At 34.3% G+C, this 23,089-nt stretch overlaps 1 protein-coding gene across 1 annotated transcript in view; it reads left to right on the forward strand.

The window, feature by feature from the left end:
* Positions 1-23,089, forward strand: part of Vmp1 (vacuole membrane protein 1) — a 115,138-nt gene that overhangs the window by 37,737 nt on the left and 54,312 nt on the right. The window contains exons 6-7 of the mRNA XM_005321558.5: positions 12,662-12,829; positions 19,727-19,858. Coding sequence (XP_005321615.1) covers positions 12,662-12,829; positions 19,727-19,858 — 300 coding nt within the window. The remainder of the gene's footprint in view (positions 1-12,661; positions 12,830-19,726; positions 19,859-23,089) is intronic.

Consider the following 23,089-nt stretch of genomic DNA (forward strand, 5'->3'; position numbering starts at 1 on the left):
ATAATGTTCTACCCTAGAACTAGAAAGCATGCTTTCTCTGTTAAGGGTCAAATAGTAGTTATTCAGACTTTGAGGGCCATACAGTATTTGTGCAACTGCTCAGATCTGTCATTGTAATTATATAGCAGCCATAGACAATACATGAATGATTGGGAGTTTTCCAGTAAAATTTTGTTCACAAAAACAGGCAGCTGTATTTAATCTACAATTTGTAGTTTATCATTGACTATATATAGTATACCAGAAGAAGCATATTGAGTCTGTGAGACTAAATGAGCTAGTTAGTTGTCTTCTTTTTTTCTTTTTGCCCAGTTTTGGAGATTGAACCCAGGGCCTCAGACATAATAGGCAAGTGTGCACCACTGAGCTCATCCTGAGCCCCAAAAGTTTTTAAGTTTAGATATTAAAAACAATGGCATAGGGAGCAGTGGTGTACCATATAATCCCAGCAACTCTGGAGGCTGAGGCAGAAGGATCACAAGTTCAAGGTCAGCTTCAACAACTTAGCAAAATCCTGTCTTAAAATTTAAAAAAGGCTAGGAATATAACTCAGTGGTAGAGCACTCCTGGATTTAATTCCCAGTACCACACAAAATAATAATAATAACAACAATAATAGCCACCCAGGGTGAGGCCCTGGGTTCTAATACATCTCCAGTACTAAGTGAAAAATAAAACATCTGGGAGAAGTAATGAAGTTGTTTTAGTAACTAACTTGTAATTATTTGCCATTAACAGAAAAGTATGATTTATAATTCTGTAAACAATTAGGTTAACAAAAATAGGAAGTTTTGTACATATTAAGTAGTATGTCTCAGATGTGCTTCATTTTATGCAGATTCATTATGGTTCATCAGATTACAAGATGATGATTAAAGGACCATTTTTAATCTTATATATGCCATTAATGATTTATAAAGTTTTCTATTTAGCAACAACAAAGAATCTATTGGCTTCAACGTACAGTACTGTGTTGTGATGTATGTACAATTTGACACTAGGTGGAGCAATTTCCTGTGCAAAGATTGAACAAAGTTCTGTATCCTTTTCTGATAAGCTCAGTTTCTAGACTAAGAACTATAAAGACAAGAAAAACTACCAGTGATCTTTAAAAAAAAAAAAAAAAGAACATTTATTTGGCAGTTAATCATTGAAACTCTCAAAATGAACTTGATGCCAAGTTGTTGTTATTCCTTCACCAAATTCATGCCTGAATCTGCAGTATACAATTTTTGGGTGCCTTGTTCTACCAGTCCTAGTGGTATTTGATCTTTTAGCCTTGGCACTCCAGCTGTTCTTTCTCTTGCACCTGGCAGGGTAGCCACATTTGTCACAGGCTTCTTGGGAAGGTGGTAGTAGTCCTTAGAGCCACAGTTGTGGCACAACATGTGTGTCTTGTTATGATGCTTTCCAAGTGATGTGATGTTCCCTTCATCCCAAAGCCTGAGGACTCCTGTTAGGCACCACCACCAATTCCTCTGCTGTTAGAAAGGGCCAAACACTCCCAAACTTCTTCCCTTAGCTTTTACCATAGGCAGAGCTATGTGAGCTTCTCAAAGGTCTAACTGAAGTCAGGCATCTAGAACAGCTCCAACTCCATGACTGCCTACCAACAGTCATTTCATGATTTTGAAAAGCAGCCAAACATTTAGGATGGAAGGATAAATGTATTTTGCTGAAAATTTTTCTCTGACATATATTTTAACCACTAGGTTTTCTCACATTGGTAAATCAAAATGGAAGAGTTTTTGCGTGTTTTGCATATTAAAATTCTTTAATATGAATTTAAATCTAGGGCTGGGTCTGGGGCTCATCGGTAGCGCACTTACCTGGTATATGTGAAGCACTGGGTTTGGTTCTCAGCACCACATATAAATAAATAAATTAAATTAAGGTCTGCCAATTAGTTTAAAAGAAAATTCTTTCCTAGAGGTGGCTTGGAAGTAGAAAGGTTTGGAACTATTCAATTTTGTTTTAGAATAGACCAAATTTTCTCAGAAGCTATATCCTTTGAGTGGTATTTATGAACCATTTGTTTAATAAGATTATTTTCATAGAAAAATTAAACGTGGCTGTTATGAATTAAATATAAGGAAAGATAGTTGTGAGTTATTTGCTCCTGCGTTAGATTTGGATGCCTGTGTGTATTTTAAAGTTTGGGGTTATTTCATTATTAAAACATGTAATAATTGTACCTTTTAAAAATCTGATATCTTGATTGCTTTCTAATTCATGAAAAACTCTGTATAGAGCACCCTGCTTCCTTTAGTGAACAAATACTTTATAGTATTCTCTACTGTTAAAGTTGTTTTTTTCTTCCTTATACTCTTTTCCTCTTGGCTATTGCTAAAAGTAAATGTTATTTGGAAAATAGCATGGATATGGATTTAAATGAAATGTGAACTAGTATCAGTAATTGAAATATTGTAGTAATTTTTTTTTTACCATGCAGTAATTCCTTTTAAAAGTTGTCAACCAACCTCTTCAGTTTCATTTCTGCTTGACTTCTGATTATTGCTTCATTGATCACCTGTGTATCCTTCAAGACAGAAAAGGATGAAATTACCAAAAGTTAATGTTCTGGTATGACTCAATATTGCTTTCTATAGGCATAATGACTGTCATTGTAAGAATTCAGTGAGTGACTCAAGGCTCTTGCGGGAAGACCAACAGGCCCTTCTTAGAAAAAGTCTGTTTGCCTTTTGTTTAATGGTGGCATGATGGCTCTTCTCCCTGTCTTCTTCAAGGAATGACTCATATTTTGACCCTTATGAGCATCACCACATCAAAAGAGGAAACCATGGTCTCTAGGACATAGGCCTGGATTTTTGCCAAGCAAAGGGGTATGCACAGACTGGATAACTTCCTGCCCTTAAGTCACTATTTATTAATGTGTGCTTAAAGGAAACCTAAGAATATTCAATTAGCTAAATCTGTTCTGTTGGATATAAATTTTAAACAAATTTTTATAGCTCTCTCTATAAATATGTAATTCATTTCTTCTGACCACTTAAGTCAACTTCATGATGAACAGTTCCTTAGCTTTAATGACAAATGTTTAAGATGGTGGATAATCTAAATATCTTGAGTTAATCAATATGCAACATAAATATACCAAATATCACACTGAACTCAATAAAGACATACAGTTATTATCTATCAATTTAAAAACATTTTAAAGTTGTTTAGATTTAGAGAAGAAATGCTAAATATGTCTTAATATAAGGATTAATCCTTCAAAGACAGTACTTACTAATTGGAGCATGAACTAATACTATAGAACTTATACTATTTTTGTTTTAGCTAGCAATTTTATACTTGCATTTTTACAATATAATCTCATGTTCTTGCCCTAGGTAGCACAAATGTTATTTTATTAAACTTTTCAGTGCTCATTTAGGATCATTTAGTTTTATACGTTAACTTAGAATTATTTACTGTGGATCATAATTCTAGGTAAATTATTTTCTGACTTTGATGAGAAAAGCAGTGGTTTAAAAAGTTTGAGGAGTAGAATTCCTGTTTATGCAAAAGCATTTTTTTAATTTATTTTATGTTATTGGTTGTTCAAAACATTACAAAGATTGCAGAATCACATTGGTTACACATCCACATTTTTAAATAATGCCATATTAGTAACTGTTGTATTCTGCTACCTTTCCTATCCTCTACTATCCCCCCTCCCCTACCCTCCCATCTTCTCTCTCTACCCCATCTACCGTAATTCATTTCTCTCCTTGTTTTTTTCCCCCATTCCCCTCACAACCTCTTATATGTAATTTTATATAACATAGAGGGTCTCCTTCCATTTCCATGCAATTTCCCTTTTCTCTCCCTTTCCCTCCCACCTCATGTCTCTGTTTAATGTTAATCTTTTCCTTTTGCTCTTCCTTCCTGCTCTGTTCTTAGTTGCTCTCATTATATCAAAGACATTTGGCATTTGTTTTTTAGGGATTGGCTAGCTTCACTTAGCGTAATCTGCTCTAGTGCCATCCATTTCCCTGCAGATTCCATGATTTTGTCATTTTTTAGTGCTGCATAGTACTCCATTGTGTATAAATGCCACATATTTTTTTATCCATTCATCTATTGAAGGGCATCTGGGTTGGTTCCACAGTCTAGCTATTGTGAATTGTGCTGCTATGAACATCGATGTGGCAGTATCCCTGTAGTGCGCTCTTTTAAGGTCTTCAGGGAATAGTCCGAGAGGGCAATAGCTGGGTCAAATGGTGGTTCCATTCCCAGCTTTCCAAGGAATCTCCATACTGCGTTCCAAATTGGCCGCACCAATTTTCAGTCCCACCAGCAATGTGCAAGTGTACCCTTTTCCCGACATCCTCGCCAGCACTTGTTGTTTGACTTCAGAATGGCTGCCAATCTTATTGAAGTGAGATGGTATCTTAGGGTGGTTTTGATTTGCGTTTCTCTGACTGCTAGAGATGGTGAGCATTTTTTCATGTACTTGTTGATTGATTGTATGTCCTCCTCTGAAAAGTATCTGTTCAGGTCTTTGGCTCATTTGTTGATTGGTTTATTTGTTTTCTTATTGTTTAATTTTTTGAGTTCTTTGTATACTCTGGATATTAGGGCTCTATCTGAAGTGTGAGGAGTAAAAATTTGTTCCCATGATGTAGGCTCCCTGTTTACCTCTCTTATTGTTTCTCTTACTGAGAAAAAACTTTTTAGTTTAAGTAAGTCTCATTTGTTGATTCTTTTTATTGACTCTTGTGCTATGGGTGTCCTATTAAGGAATTTGGAGCCCAACCCCACAATATGTAGATCAGAGCCAACCTTTTCTTCTATCAGACGCATATTTTCTGATTTGATATCAAGGTCCTTGATCCATTTTGAGTTAACTTTTGTGCATGGCGAGAGAAGGGGATTCAGTTTCATTTTGTTGCATATGGATTTCCAGTTTTCCCAGCACCATTTGTTGAAGATGTTATCCTTCCTTTATTGCATGCTTTTAGCCCCTTTATCGAATATAAGATAGTTGTAATTTTGTGGATTGGTTTCTGTGTCCTCTATTCTATACCGTTGGTCCACCCGCCTGTTTTGGTACCAGTACCATGCTGTTTTTGTTACTATTGCTCTGTAGTACAGTTTGAAATCTGGTATCGCTACACCTCCTGATTCACACTTCCTGCTTAGAATTGCTTTTGCTATTCTGGGTCTTTTATTTTTCCATGTGAATTTCATGATTGCTTTATCTATTTCTATAAGAAATGCCGTTGGGATTTTGATTGGCATTGCATTGAACCTATAGAGAACTTTTGGTAATATCGCCATTTTGATGATGTTGGTTCTGCCTATCCATGAACAGGGTATATTTTTCCATCTTCTAAGATCTTCTTCTATTTCTCTCTTTAGGGTTCTGTAGTTTTCATTGTATAAATCTTTCACCTCTTTTGTTAGATTGATTCCCAAGTATTTTATTTTATTTTTTGAGGACATTGTGAATGGGGTGGTTTTCCTCATTTCCAGTTCAGAAGATTTGTCACTGATATACAGGAATGCCTTTGATTTATGTGTGTTGATGTTATATCCTGCCACTTTGCTGAATTCATTTATTAGCTCTAGTAGTTTCTTTGTAGACCCTTTTGTGTCTTCTAGGTATAAGATCATATCATCCGCAAATAGTGATAATTTAAGTTCTTCTTTTCCTATCTTAATGCCTTTAATTTCTTTCATCTAATTGCTCTGGCCAGTATTTCGAGAACTATATTGAATAGAACTGGTGAGAGAGGGCATCCTTGTCTTGTTCCGGATTTTAGAGGGAATGCCTTCAGTTTTTCTCCATTTAGAATGATACTAGCCTGAGGCTTAGCAAATATAGTTTTTATAATGTTGAGGTAAGTTCCTGTTATCCCTAGTTTTTCTAATGTTTTGAACATAAAGGGATGCTGTACTTTGTCGAATGCTTTTTCTGAGTCTATCAAGATGATCATATGGTTCTTATCTTTAAGTCTATTGATGTGGTGAATAACGTTTATTGATTTCCGTATATTGAACCAGCCTTGTATCCCAGGGATGAATCCTACTTGATCATGGTGCGCGATCTTTTTGATATGTTTTTGTATATGATTTGCCAGAATTTTATTGAGGATTTTTGCATCTAAATTCATTAGGGATATTGGTCTGTAGTTTTCTTTCTTTGAGGTGTCTTTATCTGGTTTGGGGATCAGGGTGATATTGGCCTCATAGAATGAATTTGGAAGTTCTCCGTCTTTTTGTATCTCCTGAAATAGATTGTGGAGTATTGGTATTAGTTCTTCTTTAAAGTTCTTGTAAAAGTCTGCTGTATATCCATCCGGTCCTGGGCTTTTCTTGGTTGGTAGCAAAAGCATTTTTTAAAGTCCCCTAAAAAAAAAAAAGGTTTTGCAAGACTGTTACAGACAACCATTTGTCATCCCCTTTCATTTATTTATCACCCCGATATTCCTAATGAATCACATTTCAGACTAACCACTGACTCCTTTTGTTCCTTAGTGAAGGAGTGTGGCAAACAAATGTTTTCCCAGTGAATCAGCACAGGATTCTTGATTTTATTACCTTTGCCCTGAACTTTCCAGACAAAACTAATTGGAAATTTTGCCTTTGGGATCTCACTTGACTTCTGTGTATAGATGATGGATTAGGCTATGAATTGACATTGCAGATGTTGTGCAAACAACTCCAGTCTTCAGGAATGTTTTATCAGTTCTAAGCGAGCTGCCTTAGGTGGAAGAATGTCTGACTCCTGTCTGTTTGTCTTCCTTAAGAATACACACACACACACACACACACACACACACACACACACACACACACTGCATTCTTAACGTCATATTTTATTCTTCATCTTGGTTGATAAAGAGGCTTGGCAAAATTAGGCCCATAACTAACTTATATGACCATTTTAGATTTTAGTTTTTAAAAGATGGCTCTAAAACCCCAAGGTATCCCAATTTCTCTATGGTTTTGAGAATTATGTACATTCCTTGATGAAACAGACATCAATATAACCTAGTCAGGTTCTTGAATGCTATAAGTATGTGAAGGGAGGAACAATTATATTAAATCATCAAAGAACTTGATAAGTTCAAAGTCCAGAAAAATTATTTGTTTCAAATGAAGCAGTAATTACAAACAGTCTCATCATTTTCTGAATACAGTTTTTCCCACAAAATAGCATATGAATGCCTAACAAAGACCCTAATTTGTGCCCAGCTTTGTGACACACACCTATAATACCAGCTATTTGTGAGGCTGAGGCAGAAGGATGGTAAGTTTGAGGGCAACCCAGATAACTTAATGAGATACTGTCTTAAAATTATTATTATTTTTAAAAAGGGCTGAGCTTAGTGGTAGGGCACTTGTCAAGGATACCCTGAGCTGTTGAAAAGAAAAAAACAAAACAAAACTAATTTGTGACATCAGGACATTTTCCTCTGGGCTTATATAGATGCCACACTATTATCAGGACATTACTTAAAACTTCTCTTCCCTGCCAGAGTAAGATATTTTCATTTGTTATAATTTTAAGAAGAGTAATTTTGCCTCTTGTAATACCATTTTTTAAATTCTACATTTGTCCTAATTAGAACTAATATTACTACGACTGAAGCAAAAGTAAAAATTGATTCCATTTGATTGTCTTCAGCTAATATTTTTTAAACACTAAAACTTACTTTATTATACTACTTATAAAAGAACATAAACTGTGGAAGTGTAACTTTTTAAGTTTATCTAAAAAGAGCTTTAAAAAGTTTAAAAAGTATGCTTTTTCACAAATATCTATGTCTGCTCTTACTGGAAATCTTATCCTTTGATATAACTATGATTTGCTCTTACCCATAGTCTTGCTGGCCAAGTACTACATGTTTTATCCTGGATAAAGCAACACTATTCCATTGGAAAATATAGTATAATACAGCCCATGAGACTAAATATATGGGGTTTTGAAAGGAAGCAAAACCAGATGTCCAATATGTCACAAACAGCTAAACTCTTCTGTTGACTTAGAATGACTATACTGAATTACAAAAATGTATGTATTTTTTAAAAAGGACCTTTATTTGCCACTTTTCCTTAAGAAGTATTCACTGTATTATCTTTACCTTGCCACTTGGCAGATCCCCTTAAATATGTTAAGACTCATGTTACAACACAGCATGTGGTGGTGTCTCTTGGCAAGTATTCTTTGTCTACTTGAAAAAAAAATATGCATTTGGCTATTATTGCATGGGGTTTTCTATGTTCAAATCTTCTATATCCACATCAAACATTAGTCTATTCTATGAATTAATGAAAGATTGGTGTTGAAATTTATATCTATAATCAGGGATTTGTTTATTGTCCTGTTTAGTTCTGTGAGTTTTTGCTGTTTGTATTTCACCAATGTGTTATTGAATATATACACATTTAAAATTGTAGCTGTGCATAGTGACACTCACCTGTAATGCCAGCAATTCAGGAGGCTGAGGCAGCTCAGGAGGACCCCAAGTTCAAGACTAGCCTGGGTAACTTAGTGAGACCCTGTTTCAAAAGAAAAATAAGATTAAAATTATCCCTTTTGTCATTATGATATGTCCCTATTCATCTCTTATAATATTCTGTGTTCTGAAGTGTACTTTTTCTGATATTAATATAGCCATTCCATCTCTTTAGGGTTATTTTTAAATGGTTTATCTTTTTCTGATTCTACTATTACTTTTCTGGGTCTTGATGTATATGTGTATATATTTCTTGAAGAGAGCATATACAATCCAGTCACAATCTATGCCTTTTCATACATATGTTTGATCCATTTGCAATTAATATTATAGTTATCAACATGGTTGAGTTTAGGTTTACTACCCTCAAAACTATTTGTCCCATTTATTTTATCTTTTATCTTTTCTTGCTCCCTTTTAAATGGAAATTTTTTGTATTTTATTATTTAAATGGAAATTTTTTATATTTTATTATTTTAAATGGAAACTTTTTGTATTTTATTATTGGCTTATTTATTGTACTTTAAAAAAATCAGTGTTTGCTCTGAGGTTTGCAACACATTAGCTTTGACTTAATAAGGTGAATTTCATATTGTTATTTTATTATTTCATGTGTAATGTAACAACCTTATAGTAGTATTCGCCATTTTCCTGCTCACATTCTTTATACTTTTCATGCCATATATTTTCCTTGTAAACATGTCATTCGTTGGTTTTATTTTGGTTTTTTTTCGGGGGGGGGGCTTTTTTTTTTTGGTGATTGTTGTTTTCTTTATTTTTTCTTTTTTGCTCAATACTGGGAATTGAACCTAGGGCCTTCTGCATGCCAGGCAAGCTCTCTCCCACTGAAATACATCCTTAGCCCAGTTTTCTCTTATTTTTGAAGAGTATTTTCCCCTGTGTTCTAAAGTCACAGGTTCTCTTTCTTTCTTTATATCTTTTTTAAAGCATTTTAGAGACGTAATTCTGTTATCTTTTGTTTTACATTATTTCTGATAAAAAAAAAAATCTTGTTCGTTTTTCCCTGTGGATAATGTGTTATGTTTATACACTCCTGTTGCTTTTAAGATTTTCTCCTTTTCATGTTACAATAATTTGATTATGGTTTCACAGTTATGATTTTCAGCAGTTTATGTTTTATTTTACTTTTTATTAATCCTGACTGAGGTTTGTTTATTTTCTTAGATCGGAGGTTGATGAGTTAATACTTTTAAGCAACCTGAAAAATGTTTGCCCATTATTTCTTCTAGTATTTTTCTGCAACCCTCTCCCTCAGGAATTTCAATTATGTATATTAATCTGATGGGCATTAAAACTTTTAAAATTGTTTTGACCAAAATATTGTTTTTAGTTTTTTATTTGGATTTTTCTATAAACTCTTATAAGTTCAAATTGGTTATGTTTAGGAATTATTAAATTGTAATGTTTTAAGAACTCATGAAATTCAGCTAATACACTCTAAAATGTCAAGGTATAGGCTAAATAGACTCTTGAGAATGAACAAAGGACAAGAAACTGAGCTGTTAGTGTGCATTTTGTCTGGGAACCACCACATCTGCTTCTATGGCTGAGTAATCATGACTTAATAGTGTGGTTATGGAAAGTATATGTCACTTTAGTTAAATGAATTAACAGTCTTCTTTAGGGACAAAATTTTCAAATTGTTAGAAATTTCCTTTTTAGAATCACTAAAAATTTGAACTATGTAAAAATGATTTATCATTATTAAAATGTATTTAATCTATACAGATCCATTTTTAATCTTTGAAAAATAGAAATGAAGTTTTTCTTTTCCTGTATATCCCTGAAATATCTTTCTTTAATTACTTTATTTTATTTTATTTTATTTGTGCTGCTGATCATAACCTAGGGTCTTGCTTAAGCTTGCTAAGTGCTCTGCCACTGAGCTATACCTCCAGACCATTTTCTGTTTTTTTTTTATTTTTGTTTTACAGTTCATTTTTAGAGTTCACCTGTAGACTACTGATAGTCAAAGAAAACTTACATGGGGATAACATGGTCAAACTCTTGAATTTACTACTACTACTACTACTACTACTACTACTACTACTACTAGTACTTCTTCTTCTTCTTCTCCTTCTTCTTCTCCTCCTCCTCCTCCCCCTCTTCCTCCTCCTCCTCCCCCTCCTCCTCCTCCTCCCCCCTCCTTCCTCCTCCTTCCTCCCTCCTTCTCCTCCCCCCTCCCCACTCCCCCCTCCCCACTCCCCCCTCCCCACTCCCTCCTCCCTCCTTCCTTCTTTCTTCTTTCTTCTTCTTCATTTTTACTTAGTATCATATGTCTGTTTTGTATTTCCTAATAGCAAAGGTAGAATTTGTGGGAGTGTTGCTTGTTTTGTTTCTTTAAATTTCATCTAATGGCTATAAGTGTATGTTAAAGAATTTTGCGTTCGTTGTGCAGGTATTCTTAATACCACAAACTCAGGCAGAGAAGTGTTTATTTTGTTGTTGTTGTAGGATTGCAAAATAATCCTTTTACCCCAACTGTGAAATCTCTTATGCAGATAATATTCAAAGAAATAAGTTGTAGATTTCATGTAGATAATATTCAAAGAAATAAGTTGTTGATTATAACTTTTCAAAAGCCTGAATACTCAAAAGCATTCTGTCAAAAACCTTTTATAATTATTTTAAAACTTAATATTTAAGCATTTTTTAAGGATTAAAACACAAGAAAAAGAACAAAGAATAAAAATTCACATATTTGGTCCATAGAAAACCTAATAATTCATTGCTAAGTATAGAACTTCATTTTTTAGATTTTTAGAAACTGCCTATTATATTTATCGATAAGTGTGGCTTAGATATATGGACATGTTTTGTACATATATTAACATGATATAAAAAATGTTGTTATCTTGGTTACAAGATTTCTTTAATACTTATTTATCCCTGCATGTTATGTACTTGATCTTTGAACCACAAATTCTTCTACCATGTGGTCTTAAAAGATTCATTTATTAAAGAGACCACTTTTCTTTGATTCTCACTCATTTATGAAAAGTCAGTGAAGAAATATTTAATAGAAAACTTCAGATTCAGAAAAATAATCAATGTGGTTAGTGACAAAATCTCATGTATGTGTGCATTCTTGTAATTCTATACTATAAATAAAGTATTTTTCTTTATAACTGCTAATGGCTAATATTTACTATTACTAAAGAGCATCTATCAATCTGCATTTTGGGGACCTAGAAATTTACATTTTTAATCAAGTTGACACTTGTGCAGACCCTCATCTGGATTTAGGAACCATTTTTTAAGACTTTTGCACACTAAATATTAATCCATTTTAATTTAAATGTTATTGTTCATTTGTAACATTTCAAAGTAAGGAATAAAGGAATGAAGCAGTATAAAAATTTCTGTAGAAAAAAAATTACTTTAAAAGAAAAAACATACTAGTTTTAAGTTTTTTGGTTGTACATGGACATAATACGTTTATTTTTATTTACTTATTTTTAAGTGGTGCTGAGGATCAAACCCAGTGCCTCACAGGTCTTTAATGAGCACTCTACCACTGAGCCAAAATCCTAACCCCTTACTAGCTAATATTTATGGTTTCTCTGGAAAAGATAAATGAGATAGTTACTTCCCTAACTATTTTTAAGTAAAGACAAAAACTGCTATTCTCAAATTGTGCCTAACAAAACAGAGGCTTGGGCAGCTTTGTTTTGTTTTGTTTTCCCACAAAGGATAACATTCTGACAAATGAATATAGATAAATAATATAAAAACCAAGTTAAAAATTTCATGAGTGATTACCATGGGCCAGGATGAGTTTGGGGAGGTTTACTACAAAGGAGCACAAGGAAACTTGTTGCGTTGGTGGAAATGTTCTGTATCTTGATTGGTTATAGTTATATGACTGAAAATATTTGCCATAGTTTACTGAAATGTGGACCTAAAAAGTGTGATTCTTACCATGTGTAAATTAAACCTTAGTGAATTTAAATTGTTTTTAAAATTAAGATAGCAAGAAATAGCAAGGATTATTTTATCAAATTACTAACTGCATCTTGAAATATTTGTTTAGATACAATTTTGTTCTTCAAAAGCTAAACTTTTCTGATAATATGTGTGGTTAATGTACTATTAAAATAATATGTATTGACAAATCCTTTTTCATTAATATTTCTCAACCAAGGATTTTTATATTTGTTTTCTAGGGCCCACATATAGCTTCAGTTACATTAGCTGCTTATGAATGCAACTCAGTTAATTTCCCTGAGCCACCTTATCCTGATCAAATTATTTGTCCAGATGAAGAAGGCACTGAAGGAGCCATTTCTTTGTGGAGTATCATCTCAAAAGTTAGGATTGAGGCCTGCATGTGGGTAAGATGTGCATTTTCATATTTGTCTGAAAGTAACCTCACTAATTTAATATTGTGTTACACCTTTTGAAGAGGAATCTAAACATAGCTAGTCAGTGAAGAATTTATGAAGTTCTCAGCTATCTGTTTCCAAGGCAGAAGACACCTTGTAAAGCTCCTCCTAATTGTGAATACTATTCACAAGAAAGTCAGAAAGCCATATATACCACAAATTAACTGATGCCGAGTAGACAACATTAAGGAAAATGAGTATAGGTAATAGAACTTTGTAAAATTTGACATAGTGTTAATATACCTGATAAATACTTAACTAATTCCGTATGAATTCTAGAGTGTTAAATGTTATTATGTCTCACTCTAAATTAAAATGTGATGTTTGGAGCCTGGCACGGTGGTGCATGCCTGGAGGCTGAGACAGGAGGATTGCAAGTTCAAAGCCAGCCTCTGCGAAAAGAAGGCGCTAAGCAACTCAGTGAGACCCTGTCTCAAATAAAATACAAAATAGGGCTGGTGATGTGGCTCAGTGGTCAAGTGCCCCTGAGTTCAGTCCCCAGTAATACCACCCACCCCTGCCACCCGCCAAAAAAAAAAAAATGTAGTATTTGGACCTGGAGATAATAGCTCAGTGATAGAGTGCTTGCTGAATAAGTACAAAGTTCTGGGTTCAATTGTCAACACCCCGCCCCCTCAAAAAAAAATTATTTTGTTGTTGTTCTTAAAGGACTTGTTTTCTTTTCAGAGTTTGTTATAATGCTACAGTAATTTTAGAAAACAATTTAGTAATTTTTCTTCATATATACCAAACTTAATTTTAGTGGTAGTTTCAGACTCTGGGTACATATAGGTAGGTATCTTACTTCATTTGAACTAATTAATTACTCTGTGCTTTGCTTAAGTCTATGTTAGGAAATTTATTTAACATCATGTTCAATGGCAGGTATATTTTAATCCCATAAGTTGTTTTGTTTTTATTATATGCCTAAATTTATTCAGGTGCCATCATAGAGACTTAATTTATTTTATCAATTAAAGATTTCTGTTACCATTTGAATTATTTTTTTTAACTCATCATATGGATTTGTTAAGTTTATATTCCTGTAACATTTTTTTTCCTAGTAATTTCTTATGAAATAAAAGACTATGGAACACATCATTTAAGAAATCTTAACTCATTACAGAGCATAGTGGCCCAGGCCCTTAATCTCAGTAATCCCAAGTGACTCAGGAAGCAGAGGCTTATTGTGATTTCAAGGCCAAGCTCAGCAATTTAGCCAGGCCCGAAGCAACTTAGTGGGACCATGTCTCAAAGTAAAAAATTAAAAGGGGCTGGGGATATAGCTCAGTCAGTAGAGGGCTTGCCTTGTATGCACAAGGCCCTGGGTTCAATCCCCAGCACCACCAAAAAAATAAATAAATAAAAAGTGCTGTGGATGTAGCTCAGTGGTAAAGCATTCCTGGGTTCAATCCCCAGTACCCCCCCCCAAAATAAAATCTTATTAAAATGACCATGACACCATGCCCTTACAAGGGCAGAGTTTCGGAAGTTTTATGGTGGTGGTGATGGTGGTTTTTGTTTGTTTGCAGTACTGAGGATTAAACCCAGACTGCATTTCAGCCCTTTTTTAAAAAATTTGAGACAGGCTCGTGGTAAATTATCCAGGCTGGCCTCAAACTTGCAATCCTCCTGTGTCAACCTCCCAAGTCGCGTGCCACTGCATCCAAAGAAGAGGCAGAGTTTTAAAACACAGTTAAATGTTATCAATTATGTTTTTATTTAAAAGAATTATGAAGGAAATGCCATACATTGAATTTCTTGAATGTGAAAGACAAGAAAAATTATAGTGTTTCCTGTTAGTTAATATTGTAGTTTTATTCTTTCAAAAATTATTTATGTGGCTAGATTAACACTAATGCTAAGAGAAAAACTTCCATCCAGGCTGGCAGTAATAACTGCCTTCTTAAAACTTTCATAACACATATTGTCTGTAGCGTTTATTTGTCCTGGCTTCATGCATGCCTTATTTTAACCTAATATAGTGGCTTACTGTTCTCCATCAAAAAATTTAGACTCCTAAGAAATATAGACTGTACTTTAATTTTATTGCCCTTAGCGCAGTCAGCATTCAGCTTTGCACATAATAGAGAAATTCAGTAAATACTGAGCAAGTTATCTAATGTTTATTTGCTCTTCTTTTTTCCTTTAGAACTGTTTTTTGTTGTATAAACATATAACATACATCAACTTACATTTTAATTGGTCCCTATTATTCTCAGCATTCATAGGGACAGTCTTCCCAATAAATACTGCTAGAAAAACTAAATACATGCAAAAGAATGAAGTTAGACCCTTATCTTACATGATATATATATGAATTAGCTCAAAATGCATCAAAACAACTAAAACAATAAAACTCTTAGAAGAAAAAAGGAACATATTTACATGATGGTGGATTTGGCAGTGGCTTTCTCATATATGACACAAAAGCACAGGCAAAAAGAAAATAATTCTCAGTTGGAGTTCTTCAAATTTCATGTCATCAAAAGATAATAACAATAGAATGAAAAGGCAACCTACAAAATGGGGAAAATGTTTACTAATTGTATATCTGGTAAGCATTTAATAATCCAAAATATTTAAAGAACTCCTACAATTCTACAACAAAAAAAGACAACCCTGACCTCATGCATGCTAGGCAAATGCTTTTATCACTCAGCTATATCCTCAGTGGCATTGAATAATTTACAGTGATGTATAACCATCACCAATATCCATTTACAAAACTATTTTTGCACATGAATAGTGCTGGGAGTCAAACCCAGAATCTCATGCACTCTAGGCAGCCACTCTACCATTGAGGGTCTACATGGAGACCCTTCAGAACTGGTTTTTGTTTTTGTTTTTTCATCTGAAACAAAAACTCTGTACCCATTAAACAATAACTCCTCATTCCCTCTTCTTTCCTGACCTTGGTAACTTCTGTTCTACATTCTGCCTCTATGAATTTGCCTTTTCTGTATAGCTCATATAAGAGAAATCATATAATATTTATCATTTTGTATCTGACTTATTACTCTTATAATATTTTCAAGTTTCATCAATGTTACAGCATTTTTGGGATTTCATTCCATTTTCATTTCATTCATTTCTTATTGGAAAACTGACCTCAATGAAAGTTGCAAACAGTGTTTCTTCCCACCCCCCATCTTTTTTTCCTCTCTTGTTTTGTTTTGTTTTATTTTGAGGTACTAGGGATCTAATCCAGAGTTTCGCATGTGCCAGGCAAGCACACTATCACTGAGCTATATTCCAGTCCTTTACCTTGAGTCAGGGTCTGGCCAAGTTGCCCAGATTGTCCTTGAATTCACCTCCTGCCTCAGCCTCTCCCGGAGCTGGAATTACAGGTGTACATACTATACCCAACACAAATTTCATTTGTTTTTTTGTTTGTTTTGTTTTGTTTTTTGTAATTTTATTAGCATTGCTTTTCAAAGTTGCTTTTAAACCCTGTCTCAAAATAAAAAGGGCTCTGGAGATGTAGCTCAATGATTTAGCATTCCTGGATTCAATCCCTAGAACAACAACAACAAAAAAAGCATTACTGTAAAGTAAAAGCCTCGAGTTTCTTGGTTGTTTTAAGGTTACCTTCCAAACCTTTGCCTATTTAATCTGTAATTCATGCTTATACTTAAGATTTAAAAGAAAAATGATAATAATAGAATATGAACATACAGATAATACAAAACTGTAGTTTCTGAGAAGTTCTGTTCTCACCATGATTTTTCACCATGAAACATCACTTCCCAGTATAAAAGCATAAGAACTGCCAGGCACGGTAGTGCACACCTGTAATCCCAGCAACTCAGAAAGTCTGAGGCAGAAGGATTGCAAGTTCAAAGCCCATCTCAACAAAAAGCAAGACACTAAGCAACTCAGTAAGACCCTGTCTGGGGAGATGTGGTTCAGTGGCCAAGTGCCCCTTAGTTCAATTCCTGGTACCAAAATTAAATAAATAAAAATAAAGGGCTGTGGATGTGACTCATGGGTTAAGCATTCCTGGGTTTAATCCCTGATACCAAAAGAAGTATAAAAACTTTAAATTTTCTCATTCCCCAAATCTTTGAATAAATTAGCATTCCATGGAGATGCTGTGTTTATTACTTGGCTTATATGTTTTATGCATATTAACTCTTTTCTAGTTCCATAATCAGATCTAGGGTAATAAAATGGTATGTAGGAGAGGTTCGTTCTTTTTTTTTTTTTTTTTTTTTTTTTTGTGGTGCTAAGGATTGAACCCAGGGCCTTGTGCAGTAGGAGAGGCTTTTTAAGAAAGGTTCTTAAATTAAGAAACTCATTTCTCCCCTTAATTAAACATAGATTAACAAATTTTAGTGTCCTGTGATTTTTGTTCTGTATGTAAACAAATATAGATTTATATTTGTGTTTTATACAAATATTCTATGTTTAGTTTTTCCTTTCTCTCTCTTTTTTTCCCCCTACACCTCTCTAGTCCTGGGGACCAAATCCAGAATATTCAGTATTTGATTTTTTTTTTTTTCCTTGTTGTGCTGGGGTTAGAACCCAGCACTCCACCACTGAGCAGTCCCAGACTCCTATATTTGAATATTTATAAAAAATTATGAATTTGTTTTGTAAGAATTCTGAAATCATGAAACTTTAGTGTTTGATTTGCAATAACTGACTAAATTTCTGAGTGTAGTATGTAGTGTGTTTTTGGAAACCTGCCTGGATGACTGTGTTCCCTTATACATATAAAAATATAATATCTACATGGTCACTATTCTTGTTTTCTTGTTAACATGGAGAAGCATGAACAGAATTAAATTAGGATATTACCATAACTGTAGTCCAGTAAGAGTATATAGCTCTTGATTTCATTTTAACCAATTACATTACTTCCTTCTTGACTTTAAGGAACTTTGTCATGAGTTTGAATCACATGATTGCTTTCAGAAATGTTGAACATTTGACTTCACATTTAAACTTTACATTTGAACTTAAGAAAAGTTCATGTTGTAAATAAAATATTGTAATGTACTTTTCTTCCTACTTTTTATTATGGGAAACTTCCCCAAACATGCAGATAATTATAAATGAATTTAATGTACTTTCACGCCACTTCAACTAATATTAACTTATAGCTAATATTATTTTATCTCTCTGTCCTCATTTCTCAATTATCTTGAAGCAAATCCTACATGTCATATTACATTATGTATGTGAATATATTAGACTCAGTGCTTAAAAAACACAATCACTACTAGAAGTAGTTAGTAGTAGTGTCTTAAAATGTGTTATCTAGTTAAGTGTTCTAAATTTCCTGGTTATATTTGTTTATTATTCTTTTCAAGTATATGTACTGATGACACTGGTCTGTTGAATTATTTCTCAGTCAGAATTTTCTTGATTATTTTCTAGTTGATGTAGTTTAAACATGTTCCTCTGTTCCCTGTGTTTCCTGTGAGTCATAGAGGCTTGAAGCTTTGTTTATTGTTTTTGACAGGAATACATTTCTTAGCCTTTATGTATTTATGTCACAAGGTGCAATAATGTCTTTTTTGTGATAATCTATTATTATATTAGTCTATTGCTTTATATGTTACAAAGTAGTAGTATTCCGATTACATCATTTATTTCTTTTGTTATTAGCTAGAATGCTATTTTTGTTTAATGCTATTTTTGTTTTGGGGGTGTTTTTGGTTTTGTATTTTTTCGGGGGGTGGGGGAGGCAGCATATAGAGTCTTGCAATGCCATGCAGGCTGATCTCAAACTCCTGGACTCAAAGAATCCTCCCACTTCAGTCTTCCAAGTAGCAGGAACTACAGGCAAGCAGCACTGTGTCCACCTTAAAATACTTTTATAAAGAGACTTTTCCTCATCACTAGTTTGATTATCCAAGATTTAGTTCATATAGGAAAGAAAGGATAATTGATTCATTCCCCTTATTTAACAATTTTTAAAGTAAGTTGGTTCTCTAGCATCTTCCAGAACTGTTCCAAATGTTAAAAAAAGTACTTTTGGTGACTGTTTATTCTACACATTGCGAACACATAATGTTTGAATTTGATAACATCCCTTAAGGATTGATTTTAGGGCCTTTGGAGGCAGAGCCACAGGGCACTGCAAACTGAAAGAGTTAAAATTGCTTGCAAAAACTAGCAAAGTTTTTTCATTCACTGTGTCTCGGAGTAGAAGAGAATGATGTCAGTCTGGCTCAAAGTTCAGAACTTCCCTAGAGACTATGCGCCTATTGGATTTCGACCTATCCTTTATGTTTAAACCAAATTCCTGGTTCATTAAACTTTGTTTTTGTCCTTATGCCCTAAATTAATTAGGAAAAAAATTCTCTTTGAAAACAAATGTCTATGAAGTAACTGAAACATGAGTCATTCAATGTTGTGAGAAAATTTAACATTTTTCTTTAGTGAAAGTCTTTCTATCCTAGTTGAGTTTTCAAGGAGCGTCCTGACCACTAAAGTTTTAACTCAACACACACACACACACACACACACACAAACTTGTATTGTTTTTAAAGTAACATCTAAAATGCCAGATTTCATAGAGAATATTAATGTGACAACTCTGCTAGTGAATTCTTTCTACGAGATCATTTGGATATTTCAAAAGTGGGGGAAAGACTGAGAAAAATAACAGAACCTAAAGAGAGATGCTAAATTCCTGTCTATACTGTGCCAGGAATTGTCTGAGAGTTTCATGTAGTCAAAATCGGGCAGGATTCAAATTCTTATCCTTTGCTTCCCCCAATACGTTGCATCTCCAAATGCTTTTGGTAATACAGAAAAGTGTAAATTTGATCTGTTAACCATCACTGTGTTAAAAACAAAACCTTACTATAAGTATTTTGGTTTTTCATCTAGGGTATTGGCACAGCAATCGGAGAACTGCCTCCATATTTCATGGCAAGGGCAGCTCGCCTCTCAGGTGCTGAACCAGATGATGAAGAGTATCAGGAATTTGAAGAGATGCTGGAACATGCAGAGACTGCACAAGTAAGAACAGTGGGGAAAAAATAAAACACTATTCTAATCTCTAAAGAGATTATCATTAAGGTAAAATCGTTAGTAGTTACTCTAAGGAAGAAAACTGCCAAAGTAAAAACAAAATAAAATATGACTTGGGATAGAATATTCAGAAAAGCTGAAAAGTAAAAATGATAAGGGAGCTGGAGGTGTACTTCAGACATCAAACGCTTGACTACCATGTGTGAGGTGCAAGGTCTTATCCCCAGTAATGCAGAGAAAGAGAGACAGAGAAACAGACTGAGTATGTAGGGAACAAAATAGGTAGACCAGGCTTTAAGCCAAATACAGAATTTCTGAGTGTGTGTATGTGTGTGTGTGTGTGTGTGTGTGTGGTGTGTTGGGAATTGAACCCAGAGCCTCATGCATGCTAGACTAGTACTGTACTACATCTCCAGTCCACTTTTTTGTTATTGTTGTTTTAAGACAAGATCTCACTAAATTGGTCCCTCAAGCTTGGAATCCTCCTGCCTCAGCCTCCCAGATTGCTGGGATTACAGTCATGCACCACCATGCCTGGCAGGCTGATATTTTTTTTTTAATCTGATTACAATCTGTGTATCAACATATATCTCAGTAGTACACAGTTGTTTTATTCTTCGAAGAGCATTGTTAAGTTATTATCCCTAAGAACCCTGTTAAATTATTCTTTAGGAATGATCTTAAAAAGTAATGTAGACTTTGTTCTTTGGGAGATAATATGGTTTTTCTTGTCATTGTTGTTTTTCATTTACATGATTTCTTTTTTGGAGGAGGTGGGGAGTACTGGGGATTGAACTTAGGGGTACTAGGCCACGAGCCACATCTCTGGCTATACTTTGTATTTTAGAGAGGGTTTCACTGAGTTGCTTAACACCTCGCTTTTGCTGAGGCTGGCTTTGAACTGGCCATCGTCCTGAACTGGCCTCAGCCTCCTGAGCCGCTGGGATTACAGGCATGCACCACTGCACCCAACTTATTTACAAGATTTCTTTAAATTTCTGGTTTTTCTTCTCTCACTTAACACCAGTTCTGAAAAAACACTTCTTGATATCACTTCCCACTCAGTAGCTTATAAACTTACACACTCACACACACACACTCTCTCACACATTTTGTGTGTGGGATCATCACACTGCAGCCCTCCATGCTCCATTCCTTTTCTTTTGGCCTTCTTCACAGTTGCTCCTTTATTGGTTTGAAGGTCCTTTTTTCTTGATTTTCTCTCTCATTTGGTTGAACATACTTTGCAGTAGCTTCCTGAGAAAAGGTAAATAAATAGAAAGTGTGAGACCATATATCTGAACAAGTGTGTTCTTCATTTACTCATAAATGATTAACTGAATTTTGGACTCCAAATTGAAAATAATTTTATGAACTTCAAATTTAGAATGCATTATTCACTTGTCTTCAAGCTTTTTCTATTGATATTGAGAGGGTTAGTGCCCTTCTCAGACCTCTTTAGAGACAGTCTATTTTTGTTTTGGTATTTTCTCAGTAAAAGATTTTAGATTCATTATCATTATAGGCCTTATTTAAATTTATTCTGATAGATGCTCAGAAAACTAAAAGTTGAATTCATTAGTTTTAGGAAATGTTCTTAAATTTTTTCTTGAGTTTTGCTTCCTGGAATTCTAGTTACTTTGGTGTTGCCTCCTATACTCATCCTTTTAACTTTTTTTTTTTTTTAATCTCTCTGCTCCTAATATGTATCTTGGTCAATCTCTCTTCCTTCCTTTTCTTTCTTTCTTTTTTTCCCCCCTTGTTATACTGGGGATTGAACTTAGTGGTGCTCTACCACGGAGCTACCTCCCCAGCCCTTTTTTAATATTTTCTTTTGAGGAAGGGTCTTGCTAGTTGCTAAGAACTTGGGGTCTTCTGGGTCAGCCTCCTAAGTAGCTGGTATTACAAACCAGCTTGTTTTACTTTCTATAAGATCCCCTCAAGTATATCTTCTAGGTCTTATATTGAAACATTGTTCAGCTATTACATATAGCATGTATTTCCAAGGAAATTTTATCTCATCTTTTTGAAGGTTTTTCAGTTTTTTCAAGTTTCCTATTGCTCCAGGCATTGTCTTTTCTGTTTGTTCTGTTTGGAGTTGATACATACTTGTCCATCTACATATAAGAATAAAACACATAAAAACTGAATGAAAATTATGTGGAAACCAAGTTTGAAGGTATTAGGTCTCCCTTATCTTAACAATGGGATCTCAGACTGGCTTATTTATGCAGAACCTCCATACACTCTATCAGTATATATTGATCTCTCCTTTCAAGTTCTCCAAAAACATATTCTTCAGTGTCTTGCCTGGGGACTGTAAGCCTTGCTGCTGGCATTCTAATGCTAGGCTGGTGAATAGTGGTTAGAGATTTCCATTTATGTGTAGACTTTCACTTAATCCACTTTGTGTTCAGTCTCTGGATACCTACACAAACTCAAGCATAGATGTATCCTGAGACTAGACCCTCTTGTTCACTTTGCTTAGAGACTGTATTTGATGCCCATCTAAGGGGCTGACAGAAAAGGTGGCCTGAATGTGCTAAGTAGAGGTGAGACCTCTGAGTCTACTCCTTATACAACCTCCTTGTTTTCAGCCCTGCCCCCCCCCCTTTCTGTAGTTCGGCTGAAGAGCCTTTTTAGGGCTTTTGGGGGGGGGTATTATTTGACTTCTCTGCAGTATCCTCCACTGTAGTATTTTTTCCCATCTGTCCCTGTCCTCTTTTAATAATATTTGTTTATTAATATTTTTAGTTTAGTTCTTATTTTTGTTTTCTACATTTTGGTGTTATTTTTAAGATACAAGGATGTCTTATTATCAGTTATCTGTTGCAGAGTAACAGATCACCCTAATATGTAGTGGTTTAAAATAAGAACACCCATTCATATTGCTCACAGATGTGTAATAAGTGCCTTGTCTCTATGTAATATCTTTCAAAGATCCCATCCATAGCACTCCTTACATTGGCTAGAACATCAGACTAGATGACTCATTTCATTCTTTGCAGTTTTTTTTTTATTTAGGGATTATAAATAATGTATCCCATAAGCTTATTGCCATCTAAAAGCTCAAATCTAAAAACTCAGATCTTCTGGAATTTGATGAAGTAAATCATACTTGTCTTATTCATACAGTTTGAACTCTTTAAGATTTTGACCATTTCTTCACATAGTTTTTATGTATCCAATGTTATAGTAATATTTTTTTCTGTAATTCCT

This window comes from Ictidomys tridecemlineatus, chromosome 3 (genome assembly GCF_052094955.1).
Source record: "Ictidomys tridecemlineatus isolate mIctTri1 chromosome 3, mIctTri1.hap1, whole genome shotgun sequence".
Taxonomy (NCBI): domain Eukaryota; kingdom Metazoa; phylum Chordata; class Mammalia; order Rodentia; family Sciuridae; genus Ictidomys; species Ictidomys tridecemlineatus.